This window comes from Setaria italica, chromosome VI, assembly GCF_000263155.2.
Source record: "Setaria italica strain Yugu1 chromosome VI, Setaria_italica_v2.0, whole genome shotgun sequence".
Classification (NCBI taxonomy): domain Eukaryota; kingdom Viridiplantae; phylum Streptophyta; class Magnoliopsida; order Poales; family Poaceae; genus Setaria; species Setaria italica.
In genome coordinates, this window is record NC_028455.1 from 27384682 (window position 1) to 27399945 (window position 15264).

At 42.2% G+C, this 15264-nt stretch overlaps 1 protein-coding gene across 1 annotated transcript; it reads right to left on the bottom strand.

Annotated features, from left to right (window-relative positions):
* Positions 1–8681: 8681 nt before the first annotated feature.
* LOC101755052 (protein TIFY 6a) lies at positions 8682–12207 on the bottom strand. Its single transcript, XM_004973426.3, has 7 exons — positions 11893–12207; positions 11352–11545; positions 10942–11231; positions 10765–10849; positions 10317–10677; positions 9352–9409; positions 8682–9206 (listed from the first exon to the last, which is right to left on the bottom strand). Exons 1-7 carry the CDS (start codon positions 11972–11974, stop codon positions 9002–9004), a joined length of 1275 nt encoding a protein of 424 aa, XP_004973483.1. The 5' UTR covers positions 11975–12207; the 3' UTR covers positions 8682–9001.
* Between the last annotated feature and the right edge of the window lie 3057 nt (positions 12208–15264).

Below are 15264 nucleotides of genomic sequence, written 5' to 3' on the forward strand. Positions count from 1 at the left end.
CAAGTTAGACAGACCGAAAAAAGTTGGGTTCGTTTTGGGCCGGTTATTGATCACTGGGTTTTTCCTCGTGCTGTTCTTGGCCTAGCCCATTTGTACTAGATATGGGCCTACAGATGAACACGTAATGGAGCCCCAAGAACATGGTCCGTGGCCTCGTTCCCATACGGGGACACAGAATGCTTACCAGTTACCACCACTGCTGTTCTGACTTCTGACTTTCTGAGCATGTCAAATGCTACACCTGCAAAACATTTGCCCTCCAATTCTAATCTCTAAGGCTCTGGTCAATGCAAGAGACAAACGAGCATCACCATGAGCGCAACCTGTAATAATCCTACAACATTCAGAGACACCTGTACTATCCTAAGCAATCGCATATAATTATAAGGTACTACGACATGTAATCATCGTTCGTTGATGCACCCTGCAAATGGTTTTACTTCTTTGCCCTTTTGACATGAACGGATGTACCAAAGATAAAAAAAAATCAGAGGAAATTAGTGATGGACCCGTGAGAATCTGTTCTTTCTCTGTAATTAGTGATGGACCCGTGAGAATCTGTTCTTTCTCTGTATCTGTGAGTGAGCTGGCTAGGAGTGCACAGACACGTGTATTTTGAGTTCAAGACGTGGAGCTGGCTAGGTTTGATTTAGGTTCATACATGTTATATGTCACTCTGCAAAAGATGTAGCACATATTTGACAACAAGTTGTATTGTTTCTTAGTACAAATCTTGCTCGTGCAAAATATTGGATAGTCTAGAAACTACAGTCTTCTCTTGAAGGTACATGTAGTTTGTTGAACTTCACAAAAGCGTAGACCACCAAAAGTCCATCAAAAGTTAGCTGCGCACCTCATTCTTATTTTGCAATTACCTGTACAGAAGTTTTGAAATATGTTTGTTAGTATCAAATGTTGGTTAAAGAAAGCAATCGTATTAAAATTCAGTAAAGAAATTATGTAGTTGAGCCATATTCAGAATCTGTAAGCTAAACAAAAAAAAATTAAGAAACAAACTTGGACAGTAAGATAAATAGATATAATTTGTTATATTTTATTTACCTTCGAAGTGCAGCTTGTAATTTAGGTTAAACTGTGTAATTAATTATGGAATACAAAATTGTGGAGGCTACAACATCGAAAAAAACATAACAGCCTGCCATATAGGTGCACTAAAATAATGTATTGAAGTCATATTATAGCATTAATGAGCTTTATAGAAAAATGGAGTAGGGAGCAATGTTCTTACTGTTTAGCTTTCTTGCCTTTATTTAGTAGCTTTGTTGTCTTCATCACTGTTGTCCTCGTTGTCGCTCAATGCATTTCTTTTATTTTTGTACCTGTCTTGATCCCTTTTTTTTTAAAAAAGTATTGTATACAAGTGGGTAGTGGATTAGTGGTGTTAGATATATGATTAAAACAAGTGCAGTATGTGTAAATTACATACTCATTAAGTTCTATGTCCATTGGCGTGTTGTCAGTTTCAGACTTCTGTAGGATGGAGAAGTTGCTCTGCAAATATCGATAAACTATAAGTACCTATTGTTTTGCATGCAAGCAATATAACAAATAAATTTATAGGTGTATGTACCTGTTCTGTATCAGGCTTATATTTGATCGGAACAAGTGCAGGCAAATGTTTTTGAGTAACAAATGAAGAAGTGCTAGTTGTTATATGTTCCTGTTTTTGAAAGATTGGCACAAATGCCTGTTTTCCAAACTGATGAGTGATATACTGAACATCAAAAGATGGATTATTAGGCCTGGCAAAGCTTTTCTTTGCTGAGATCTTAACAACAAATGTATATTTCTGTCCAATTAATCAACTTATCTGAGGAGGAATGAAATTTTTGTCATGGATATTGAGTAACTTGTCGACAGGTTTTCCAATAAGTTCTGCTTTTTTGTCAAACAGGACAAATTCAAGTTCATGTGCGTCATCGCGCCCATTAAGCACAATTTACATCTGCATTGCAATAATAAATAAGTAGCTGTTAGTTTATTGTTGTTTTTGAGTATACAAATGAATATGTGAGAATATTGAAATAATGCTAATGGTACATGTATTCTATTTGAGTACAGGTGCATTCTTCTGATGAGCACTTGTAATCTGAACCTTGAAGATAGGATTTGGAGTGGCACAATTTACATGCAAGGTAACACCAGCTTTGATTTGGAGATAGCCTTGTGATTGTGACAGTACATTCATAAAGCTGGTTCCGTATATAATAGTATCCATGTAAGTTGAAAACATATGTAATATATGTATTTAATATGCACATTATCCCATAATCCTAAGTACGGAGAGCCTAGAGATAGTAAGCTGGTGATATATGTTGTTCAGAGACATTTTAAATTGGATTAGATTATTACCCGGTGATCAACTGGATCAACTTCTTTCTTTAGTTGCAAGAGTGTTTTCTTTTCAATATTTGCATCTTCTCATCATCATCACGTATATGTAGTCTCTCTACTGCTTCGAGTTCATCTCCTTGTATGTCTAGTAATCTGGAGAATACATACCATGTTAGCAACATTTGAGGCAAATGTTTGTGACCATAGTGCGGATATTACCTCCCATAAAATTCGTGGATTGCTGGAATGTCTTCATTGGTGTACCAGCGACAAGCAGATGAAGTGCTTAGGATCAAGGCCTTTGTGCTCCAACAGTTTTGGCCAGTGTTCCAACAAAGATAGTAATAATTGGAGTTTTTTGTCCTTCGTTGTAAACTTTATCACCATCAAATTCAATTGCCCTTGGACCTAATAGAGAGATTTCAACCTGTTCTCCCCTGTTATGAATATTTTTAGTTGTAGTTCTGTTTGCATAGGTAACTACTTTGCATTTCTAAAATATGGCATACCTTTCATTTTTTTAAGATGATGGTTCGTTTGGCTGGAATTTGGTATGACCAAATCTAACTCTTGCAATGTTGGAGACAGCTGCAACATAGCCTATAACATCTGGATACAATCAGTAGGCAATGTGCAATTAGTTGTTATTATTTGTCCTCAGTTGTAGCAGCTAATTGAATAAAAATTTGGACTCTACAAAATTAGTATGAATATGTTACCTAGAAAACGATTAGTGAGACCAGCATGCTGCTTGATTTCTGAAAATGGAATCAAGTTGAAGACATATTTTGGAAACTGTCGTGGCTCAGGAATCACTGGAGTGATTATTGATCTCTGACTCAACTTGATCATATAAGGTGCTTCTACCACTTTGTAAACACTTTTGGCCTTGTGCACTAAAAATCTTCTTATATCAACTATCTTCCCTTCGCTTAGATGATTCTTGAGAGTTGAAATTTCTTCTGGTGGTATTTCAACATACATCGCATCATTCTGTAGTGAAATTAAATTGTGTTAAGGTTAACAAAGAGGGGGTGGGTATATAAATATTTGTGGTGTAAATGTAGAACATACCTTTTCATACACGATTACTAAGTCCAAGTGTTTAATCTGTCCACTGTCTTTATCACAGAACTCCCACATTCTTGATACGCACACACAGATGTTGCAATTGAGTCCATGTGGGTTTAGCTCTGATAACATGTTGATCGTCATCTGTAGAAAACATGATACATATTGTACAAAACATGTTATATATATTGAAATACTTCACGGTAAAAAAATATTTCTGGTTTCATTTCCGCATGTTCCATCTTCATTTTCTATCAGAATTTTAAGTCCTGATTTAGATGTTATGCTTGACATTGCTACATATAATTGCCCGTGTGAGAAAACTGGGTTTTTAAGGTATTTGCCTACATTACTTAATGTTTGACCTTGGCTTTTGTTTGTAGTCATTGCATAACATACTTTTACTGGAAATTGTCATCTATTTAAAATAAATGGCCATCTAGATCGTCTTGTCGTAAGATTTATGCGAGGAATATAAACTTTTTTCCTCCAATATTTGAACCAGTCATTATTATAGCCTCTATGATATTGTCACCTAAATTAGTAACAATCAATCGTGTACCATTACATAGCCCTATGCTTTGGTTTAAATTTCGTAATAACATAATTGGCACGCCAACTTTCAAAATTAATTTATGTTGAGAAAAATTGTTAGCATTTAGTGTATTAAGATATTCAGTAGGGTATAGGATATCTGCATCATTGCATGTATCTAAACACTTAAAAATAGAATCAGCACTTAAATATTCCTTCTGTTTTTGTCGTACAAGGGTTAATATATAAGAATTAATATCATCTACTATATCATTTGTCGTAGTTAGTATTGCTCTTTTCAAATATCGATACCTGAAATTGATAAAAATGATGTCATCTTTTGTATATTTAGACTATGTCTTTTAATTCGATTAATCATACCTTCAGATGTTGTGCTACTGTTAATTTCAACTATTTTTCGCTTTTTAGTTCTTGCCATTTCTTTATATAGTTAAGTAAAAAAATAATAAAAAATTGTTAGTGTCTTTTATTTCATAAAGATCATTGAAGGTAAGTAAAAACACAAATGTTTTTATACTCTATATATCTACTGTACAGTTATTTTGGAAAATTCAGACAGTAGCTATTTACTTATTACAATTGCATTTTATTAACAGATGGAAAAGCATCATTGGCAAAAGAACAGGATATGGTGGACAGAGTTGATTCTTACCTTTTGAATTGCTATCGTGGCCGTCTTCTTCAAAGTTACATTAAAGTTGATTTCTGCATATTTACAGCAATGTCATATTAGGTAAGTTGTTATAAAATAAATAAATAGATAGTACTGGTTACATAATTAATATGTAAAATAGTTAGCTCGTTAACAGTGCAACAATTAACTTACTTTTTACTTTTTATGCACCATATCTTCACAGTAGGGGGGGGGGGATTGATTATTTCAATGTAGGGGGATATGACCTTTTTGTTTATTACAGGTTGAGCAGCATCCTAAATTGCAATCATAATAATAAGGGATAATTGTATTTATCCACCAGGGTTCATGCTATACTACTCAAGGGCTATGCACTGATCATTTTAGTGCATTACTGAGGTGAAATGAGATGCAGAAAAATAAAGATTTGCCGAATATTTAAGTATATAATGCCATGACCAATACTACTGAACATTGCAATGTAAGTTTTCTGAGTAAATGGTTCTTTTTATTATATCTACTTGAAAATATTAATTAGTATCTCATATTCACCATGGACATGAACAATGAAGATGCCCTTTCTGTAATACAAGTGGCGTACATCTATTATTCTTTCGTTTATTGTTGGTGGGTGAAGATACAAATCATCTCAACGCATTTGAAGTGCAGGTTGACATTTCACATTGTTTTAAGATGCTCACTTGCCATGCTCAAATTCGATGAGTGATTTTCCTACGGGCTCAACAATTTCAGAGAGATCAGGGAATGTACAGTTACCAAGCAGTGATGGAAGCAAGCTATTTGACGATGCGCTCAGAGTTCTAAATCACAATGGAAGAATGTTGCAGCAACCAAAAGAAAAAAGGATCTATATTTTTCAACTACAAAGAGCAGATCGGGGGTTACCTGCACGGATGTAGCTGATGGATCTTAAGGACCAGTTAGATTAGTTGGTGGGAAAAAGGGATCGCCGTCACCAGGGAAGTGAGTGAGAGCGTTGTTTTCACCACGGAAGTTGGGAGGGTGTCTCTTTAGCTTCCTTTATCCTTTTACTAAGCAGAAGTGCTCGCGTTGCTACGGGTTTTACTCTCTCTAAAATAATTATCTATTTATTCTCGATTCATGTTTCATGGTGCTATATCACTTTTCTTCTTCTCCTTCCTGAAATTCTGCGCATGGATCATTAAAAAAGTAGATAAGCTATTACAAGGAGAAAAGTTCATGGATTTCATATCAGGTGCTATCACGAGAATACAAAAGTGCTGGATGTAACCGGATGCTATGATCCATCACCTTTTTAATTCCTGAGTTATCTACCGTATTTCCGTAAAATCTTCGTTGTAAAAATGTAATTTTGGTGTGCATAATTGAAATTGCAATTAATTTATTATCACAATGTACGTTGATCCAATCACCCAGCAATTTTAGTATTAGAGTGTGCTCCATAAAATTTGTATTTGGTCCCATGTAGATCCTCGGCTCGTTCTCTAGCGGTATAATCACTAAGTTAAAATTTAAATTAGCAATTCTAATTAAGTTACAATTTAAATTAGTAATTCTAATTAAATTAAGGAGGTTTTTAAATTAGCAATTCTGATTAAGTTACAATTTAAATTAGTAATTCTAATTAAATTAAGGAGGTTCAACCAGCCGGCCTTGAGGCTAAATTGTAATCTACGCAACATCAGGTTTAAACATACATTAAAATTTCTGATCTAAAGATTTATGCATGCAACTTCAATTTTATGACAACAGCTTATACTTTGCTGCTGCGTGGATTATATGTGAGATCGTAGCGGACCGCTTCCGAGAAGGCTGGCGCTAGATCAAGATAGCGCACACGGGTGCAGCAGTGGGCGACAGCACCCGTGCACGGCGAGATCGGAGCTCCATGTCGCGCCACCAGTGCGGCACGGTGGGGAGCTTGGGAAACAAAGGAGATGGATTGGAACGGCTTGGTCGTTTGACTGGACGCAACAAGAAGTCCATGCTCCTATCACTATCAGGATGGTGGGTTGATTAAAAAAATGCGAGATATTGTTTTTACAAATCGTCAAGAACTATGACCGTTTAACTCACAGGACTGCGGGTTGATTAAAAAAAGTTGAGGGACTTTTTTGCAAAAACAACCACGACGGTTGGGAGAAACAACCGCACTTTAATATTATATAGCAGAAATGCCCGTGCATTACTATGGGTCCTTACTTACTCTCACGTTATTATTCGCTTGTTCCTAATATGTTGGCTTCGCTTCACAATATGTTAGTGTGTTGTCCCTAGTAGTTCTCTCTTTGCAAGTATAGTAGTAGAAGATATTTGTGGGTGGTTTGATGCCATCTGTTTATTACATGGGATCCACACATGGAAATAAAAAAATTCACCACTTAACTTTCGTTCTATCCATTCATTCGATTTTCCCGTACTCATCATCATCCGGCCAGTCGCTGCCTCTCCGTTCGTTGGCGCCACCCACATCTTGCCCCATCCTCACCATCGCCCAGGCATTGTGCATCTTGCCATCCTCGCCGTCGCCCAGGCAAGTTCTCGTCCTCCCCGTGCCTAGCCTCATTCCCGCTTCAAGCACTAGGCCACAGCGCCTCTAGCCGCCATGAGCAGGAGTGTGTCCTCCTCTTCTTCTCGTTTCCATTCACCTCCTTTCTATAATCCACTCCAAATCGTTCCAATCAAGTAAAAAAAATCGAGCCCTCAATTGCTAGATGTGGAGGCCTTAGTTTCGTATATGAAGGGGATGGACGTCATTGAGAGGGGGGTGTGAGGTCCCGACCTCCGCCCCTATTTGCGTTGCCTGCCGATTGCCACTGTGCCCTCCTCCCCTAGCGTCATGCCCTTGGTGGCACATGGCTCTACTTGGTTGACTGCAAGGAGGCACTCGGCTCCTTGTTTCCTTTCCCCTTCCTCCTCTCTCCTTCACACCTTAGGTTCAGGTGGCGAGTAGAGCGTGCAGCTCGAGGGAGCAGCTGCCCGCCAAGGTGAGCGGCATTAGTGTCTGGTGAGTGCGGGGAGGGTTGGTCACGCGAGCGACGGAGCGGTGGTGCGGTGGAGCTAGGCATCGCATGCCGCCGTGCTGCGGACTACCGGCCACACACATGGACACCCGCGAGTACAACCAGTCAACCACAACATCGGGTGAGCTACCGTGGATTGCCGATCGCATGCATGCTCACCTGCGAGCTGCGCACAGCTATTCACCGTGAATTTCAGTGCCGGCGTGGGGTGGTCGATCGGTGGTGTGCAGGCGCTCAAGTTGCATTGACGGCATGAGTTGGGAGGTGGCAGGAGAGCTCTGCGGAAGGCTGGGATTTGGACGACGGTCTCTCCGGCCATGACAGGCGGGAGACGTGGCTTCGACCTACCATTTTTCTCAGGCCGAGCACCTGGATAGGGTTTTGGGCAAGGGGGAGGGCAGGCGTGGGACCAGGCGACGGGGATTGCGGGGACGGGTGCCGGATTTTGAATCCAGGCCGGCAGCTCGCTCATCCGGAGGGAGGAAGTAAGAAGGATTGTAAGAAGGATTGTGGGTTGATTACGAAAAAGTTTAGGAATTTTTTTGCAAAACAACCATGACGGTTGGAAGAAAGAACCGCACTTAGAGGGAGGAAGTAAGGACCGTAGGTTGATTACGAAAAGCTGAGAGATTTTTTTCAAAACAACCACGACAGTTGGAAGAAAGAACCGCGCCTACGGATAAATGTGATAAGAGTTATTTTATTATTATTCTATGGTTATCCGGAAGACTTGTGGCTCCCAGAATATTCCAGATAGAGATAGGTACGAGACATCAATTGATGGTTACCTTTCTCTATTTATTACTATACCTTTTTTTACTTCTTTTTCCCTTTTTGTAAGTGATTTTTTTTCTGCTATATACGTGAGATCTTATCTTCTTGTAGAAGATTGTATATTCTTCTTTGTTAGTGCGCAGCTATCCGTTAGTTTAGTATCTGACGGCTAATAGAAATTTAGTTACGTGGATCAATAAGATGCGCCGGAATGCACCGGCTCTAAAATGGTTAGATTAGATGTGCTTTTATCAAAAAAAAAAACATTCAGAGACAAAGCAGCGCGTCTGTTTCTCAGGCTGAATAATACAATGGAGCAGGCAAAAAAACAACCAAGAAGAGCCTGCAACCAGCGAGTCACAGCGCTCCTGTTATCAGCGCGCTGCAGCAGCTATATAACAGCTAGGCCAACACTATATAGAGATACAGCTCTAGCCATCTCAACAAAATTATACTCAGCTTACGAGCAACAATCTAATGGTTCATCTCTTCCTATCTTCCAGCATCACCCGGGATGCAAAAGAGGATGTCAGGCTTTCGCATCGGTGAGCGATGAGTCTACTATGATTTATGAACACTGAGGATGTCAGATATGCAATTTCGTGCTGGGGCACGCCTCGCTGCTGAAGCTGATGTTCCTGGGCTGGCCGAAGTGCAATGGCTCCTTGCCGTTGCTGCTCGCTGGGGCGAAGTCTGTGGACGAAGATTTGGTTGGAGCGCTAGGGCTGCCTATGGTGTCGCTGCTCTGTAACGGGCTCTTCGATGTTGGGTATGGCTCAACACTAGTCACTCTGCAGGGAAAAAGATGCAAAGATGAAGATTAGTCTAGGCATAAAGATCAGATGCTCTGAAGATATATATGTTTCAGCAATACATAAAACTGCTTCCTAAGTAGACCACAACAAACATCACATAGATAGGCAAAATGATTTATACCTCTCCTTTCGCTTCTCCAAGAATCGGGCAAGAGATGCTTTCCGAGCTTGAGGGACAGCTGGAACAAACATAAACATGATGAGATCATAGGCATAGCCAGGGGTATTCACGTGTATTCACGTGAATACCCAAGATTTTGATGAAAAAACTTATTATACATAGTATATATGAGCATTGGTCTAGCCTAAATTTGTCTCGACCGATCCAAATGGAGCCCAACTCAGCAACTTATCAAGCCAAATCCAAAATAAAGTTCACACCTCCACCTTAGTCCGACTTCATCAACTCGTTCCAGACTTCTGTCTTGTGTTCGTCAGCATTCGGCAAGTGGCAAGCCGCAGCGCGGCGTCGGATTGATTGAGTGATATGCGCGTTGCGAGCACTACAGCTGACTGAACACGGGCTAAAGATGATGTGGCTAGTGGGCCATTGTTGCACTTTGGGTATTATTAAGATCTTGTGGTCCTATATATTGCATTGCAAATTTTTTTTAGAGTAAATTTTACCAGCGGTACTTAAACTTTTCTCGAGTTCTCATCCCGATCTTAGTACTCTCAAAATGCACATAATAGTCCTTAAACTTGTCCCGAGCTATTATCTCGATCCCGGTACTTTCAGAATGCACATAATAGTCCCTAAACTTGTCCCGAGCTCTCGTCCACCTTCATAAACTTGCTCCGGTACTTTCAAAATGCACATAATAGTTCCTAAATTTGTCTCGAGCTCTCGTCCACGTTCGTAAACTTGCTCTAGGCTCTCATCTACTAAAAATTTAAGTGAGGTTTAAACTCGAGACAAGTTTAAGGACCACTGAGGAAACTTGCTCCTTTTTTACTTTACAATGAATACCATGAGCTAAATTCCTGGCTACGCCACTGGATGAGATGTTGTACGGAGCACAACTACTAGTTACTATTTGTATTCTAATATATTGATTAGCAACTGCAAACAAGTGGAAAGTATACCTCTTGGCACAACAGCAGCAGCACTTGTAGTTGCCAATGGCATCTGCTGGGATGTGGATGCCTGGCTGGTAGGAGCAGTCATTGGCATTTGAACAGAAGGTCTTGGCCCGGTGGACTCTGTGGTGCAGTTAGATGTGCTCCTGGAGAGACTCACAACTTGTGGAACAATGGGGATTGGGCTTGAAGTGCTTGATAAATGAGGCACGGAAGGCTCTGATTTCTGAACCACAATCTGTCTAGCAGGCAAAAGCTCAGGCACGTTGACCTTTGCAGGGGCAGAAATGGGCGAACCCGGTTTGTGGGATGCGCTTGGTGGGCTTGGAATAGATGCCCTGCTGGCTAACATCATGATTTCTTTAGCCTGTCATAGTTGAAACACAATCAGCAAATATACACAAGGAACTGCAGTAACATCAAACTTGTTCCATTCATCGCAAAGATAATATACCTTCTCCACCGGGACGTTATCAAATACATTCACGGAACCATTGTAGAATATTGTCAACTGTGTTGAGGTCTGACTACGCGGGTTCCTACAAAAGTCAACCAACCATTTGTGAGTTCAAAATTCACATGACAGACCCACGACGAGTGCAGAAATCATTCAAGAGTAAAGTAGCAATACCTTGAGCCATACACGCCAACTGTAGAACCGCCGAACCCATTGCTCATGGTGAAAGGCTGGTTCTTGAACGGCATACCAGCGCCGCTGTGGAAGCTCTGCGACCTGAGCATCATCGGGTTCGCCTGGCTGAACGGCGCAGGATGGCGCACCGACAGCGGCTGAACCATCCTGGATCTACCGGGGAGAGGATGATGCGCCGCCGCGCTGTAATCCATCCCCTGCACGCGCTGGCCGTGCGCCGCGGCGGGATACTGCTGCGCCGTGACATGGCTGTTGAGCCCAAACTGCCTCTGCAGAAACAAGTGCACGGTTCAGACTTTCAGAGTTCAGAGTGTTTAGCTTCCGGCCGGAACCTCATGGACAGAGCACGCAGGACGGTGACTGCGGCGAGCTCGGAGCTGGGCGCGAACCTGCTGAGGCGTCACGGGCAAGGAGGCTTGCTTCTTGATGCCGTCGAAGGCGTCCCCGGTTGCCGCGGCCGGGCGGAACCCGGAGATGGAGAACTCCTTGGAGCCCTCCTCCCTGGCCGCCGTACGGAAGGACATGAACGCCGGCGCGGCGCCGGACTTCGCCGGGAACTGCCACTGCGTCGCCGGCGGGTTATCTGCAGCGCACGCCATCGAAACCGGTCAGAAATTTTGCGGCACAGCGCAGGTCAAATCTGACGCGTTGTTCAGGACAAACAGCCACATGCTGCAGGTGTAGGAGACGTCACATGGCGCAGTGGGCCAAAGAACACGAATTTAATTTCACTATCACTCTATCAGGGCCAGTAAATCACGCGTGCTTTCGACCAAACCGGGAGTAAAATCCCTGTGATTTGAGGAGCTCGTCGTGCGCAAATCATGGTCGCGGCGACTAACGGGTGGATCAGACGGCTCTCCCACCGCGAGCTGGCATGCTACGGTTAATTAACAACCAAGCGTTCAAGAGAGAGGTGTAAGCACTGACCTGGCTCCGTCCGGCTCTCGTTCTTCACCGAGACGCCGGCCTTCCCCGCCCTGCCAATCGCGCCGAGGAAGTCCCTCTCCATGGAAGCAAAACACAGGAGCTAGAGCCAAAGAAATCCCTTCCGCGGCGCCTCGTCCCAAGAATCTCCCTGCCGGAAAGAAGAAGAAGAAGAAGCGGCACCCCAGATGCCTTGACCTTTCTTCCTCTGCCCGTCTGCCGCTTTCCCTTTCCTCCCTCCCTCTCTCTCTCCCTAGAGTCCAAACTGCTTTCTCCCGCTCGCTTATTTATCCTGGAGATTTAAGGAGGAGGCGGTGGAGGAGGAAGAAAGCGGCGATGATTAGCCACTTAATTACTTCGCCCGCCGTTAATTAACGATCGGGGCAGAGGGGGGGGGGCGTCGGGTGGCCGTGGGCCCCGCCGCGGCGACCGGCTACCGGCTAGGCGAGCGAGGCCCCCACGTGGTCCGCCCACATGGGCGCGCCCGACGCGCCCCGCAGCACGTCTCCACCTGAGCAAACCCGATGACACGTGGGGTCCGCGTCAACGTGGGGCCCGCCCGTCAGCGAGCTCTGAGGGATGGAGCCCGGGAGCAGGGATGCGGGAGGGGCGGCGCCTCGTGCCGCGTTTGGCTGGCGGACCCCTCGGGGTGGGCCCGCCCACGTGCGGAGGGATCCGACACGTGCACACGAGCCGGAATTGCTCGCGTCGGGGCGGACCAGGCCGCGGAGGATGACGGGTGGGGCCAGCGCCGGGGGTTGTGGGCTGCGGGATTCTTTGCGCGCCTCGTGGGGGGGCGCGGGAGGGTGGATCCCACGTGGCGTGTGTGCGCATCGAGGGAGGGAGGGGCATTATTAAATTTTAATTAATTAAATAATACTAATTTAAGATTAAAGAATGGTGTCACGGGCGGTTAGTAAATCGGAGGTTAGTGGTGGGGTGTGGCGTGCGATGTTTGCTAATCGGCGATTATAGTACGCTCCTCCTTTTGTATTGTTTGACCCACCACCATGTGCGCACATTTATAAGTGCCTCTGTGCTCCTTAGATTTCCTTTGCCTTTTTTTTCTTTTTCTTTTCTTTGGTCTAGGTTGATGTGACCGGCTTGTTCAGGGGATGTTTGGTTCTACAAACAACAAGTTTAGTCCTATCACATCGAATATTTAGATACTAATTAGAGAATTAAACATGAGCTAATTATAAAACCAATTGTATAGAGGGAGGCTAATTCGCGAGACGAATCTATTAAGCCTAATTAGTCCATGATTTGACAATGTGATGCTAATCTTAATATATTCGTCTCGCGAATTAGTATAATTAATACTCCTAATTAGTATCTAAACACTCGATGTGACAAGAACTAAACTTTAGTCCGTGAAATCAAACGGCCCCTTAATTCAGGGCTAGGTTCTCTTTATAAGCAATTCAGTGCTAGGTTGGTGAAAGGCCACGCTATCACTGCACGCAAGTAACTGATAATTTTAGTAACTTTTATATTTTTACATATAGTATTTTAAAAATGTTTATAATTTATTAAAAATAGTAAATGTGTCATCGAATGAGCTACCACAAATAATTGCTAGACCTGAGCAAATGAAGCCCGATCCGACTGAGCCCGTTGGGCTAAGCCCAGCAAGCGGCTCTAATATAGGGCCGGGCATGGTACTGATTGGTTCGGCCCAAGATTAAAATCGGCGAGCCCCACCCGCTCAATTATTTCTACATGTATAAATAGTGGGCGGTCTGGCCCGAGCTCAAGCCGCCCGATAACTACCCAAAAATTTCAGCCTGATGTATCTCATGGGGGGCAGGCGTGGGCATGATTTTTCGACACAAAATAAAATTGGACTTTTTCTCAACTGGACTCGAGCTCAGCCCAGATTTTTGCTTACTTGTGACATACCCTCCACCTACCTCTTGCATTCCCCCCCCCCCCCCCCCCCCCCCAAGAAAAAAAACCGTTCCCTACCTCCTATGCTGACTGATTGGAGTGGGGAACCCTAACCTGCCTCTCCCTTGCGTCTATCTTCCACCATCAGGCCAATCTAAAAATTCTATTATATTATCCTTTTTAACGGAAATACGTAGTTAGAAATATAATGGTCGAGGCAAACCAGAAACACAATTGCAAAATGGTCTATTATTCACCAGCACTCTCTCACCAAAAATCAAAGAGCCATGATTCTATAATGGCACCTAGCTAATTAGCCGAAATTTGACATGAAAATCAAACAATAGAAAATTTTGGTGTCTTGTAGCTAATTTTGATAATTAAGAATATTGTATTGATACCTATATGGCTATATGACTATTTACTCATAGATATATGAAATAGATCAAATATTTAAATTTTAAGGTGGATTTGTGCACAGGAACTACCCGGTGGTCACTACAAGGATCTAGAATTGCCTATAAAACCGCTAAGGAATATACCAAAACCACCAAGGAAATAGACCTTGGCAGCCGAGCGCTAAGCAAAATCCGCCAAGAACAGAGAGTCGCTGCCGGTCGCCAGGATTATTTTCTTGGCAGCTAATGAATATTATTACTTTGGAGGAAAACAACTGTTACTTCTCAACATTCACGGAAGTTCATTTTGCAAGAGATGTTGGCTTTTCAGACTGATTAGATGAGGTGCATACTGCACTCTTCGTATGTTTTCATTACAAGTTAATTTGATTATTTATGGCTCTCTTTATTACTTCCTCCACCAACTTCAAATATAAGTCCATTTAGATTTATCATAAGTTAAATTATCTAACTTTGACTAGCATAATCTACATAACTCTCTATAAAAAAGAGTTAAATATTACAAAAATAGTTTTATAATAAATCTAGTGATATCAAATCTTCTGTTTTCAACCTATATACTGTTTTTAGATATTTATGGATAAAAAATTGACTTAGAGCAAACCTAAATGGACTTATATTATTTATGATTGGAGGAAGTAACTAGCTATTAGGCCTGGGACTTTAATTCTCACTAAATGATGTGCCACATAAGCAAATATGATGACATGGTGCTAAAGTTATGAAGAGAGATGTGGGAGATGTTTCATCTAAATGAAACTTGGTATAAACCCTTTCTAAAACTCACAGAATGTTCCACAGTGGTACTAGGGCAAAAATTTCATATTATCGAATGATCCCCGATCCCGTGCACTGTGCATTAATCCTATGGTTATCTTATGAAATAACAAAAGGATATTACGCAAGAGGTTGTTTTATTCATCAACTCAAAAAAGTTTTAGATGATGTGGCAACATTAAAATAAAACATCCTGGTGGGATTGTCCTTATGTTTAAGCTGGTGTCACGGCTAGCACTGTTCTCTGTTCTTGTCCATCTTTTGCTTGTAAGATATTTTAATCTTTCTA

What these genes read in the sequence shown, in the direction of transcription:
- LOC101755052 (XM_004973426.3), bottom strand. Translation starts at nt 11,974, where the DNA reads ATGGAGAGGGACTTCCTCGGCGCGATTGGCAGGGCGGGGAAGGCCGGC. An exon ending in TGCCCGTGACGCCTCAGCAG is followed by an intron (nt 11,232 to 11,351) that starts GTTCGCGCCCAG and finishes TTGTTTCTGCAG; the next exon opens with AGGCAGTTTGGGCTCAACAG. An exon ending in GTTGGCGTGTATGGCTCAAG is followed by an intron (nt 10,850 to 10,941) that starts GTATTGCTACTT and finishes TGACTTTTGTAG; the next exon opens with GAACCCGCGTAGTCAGACCT.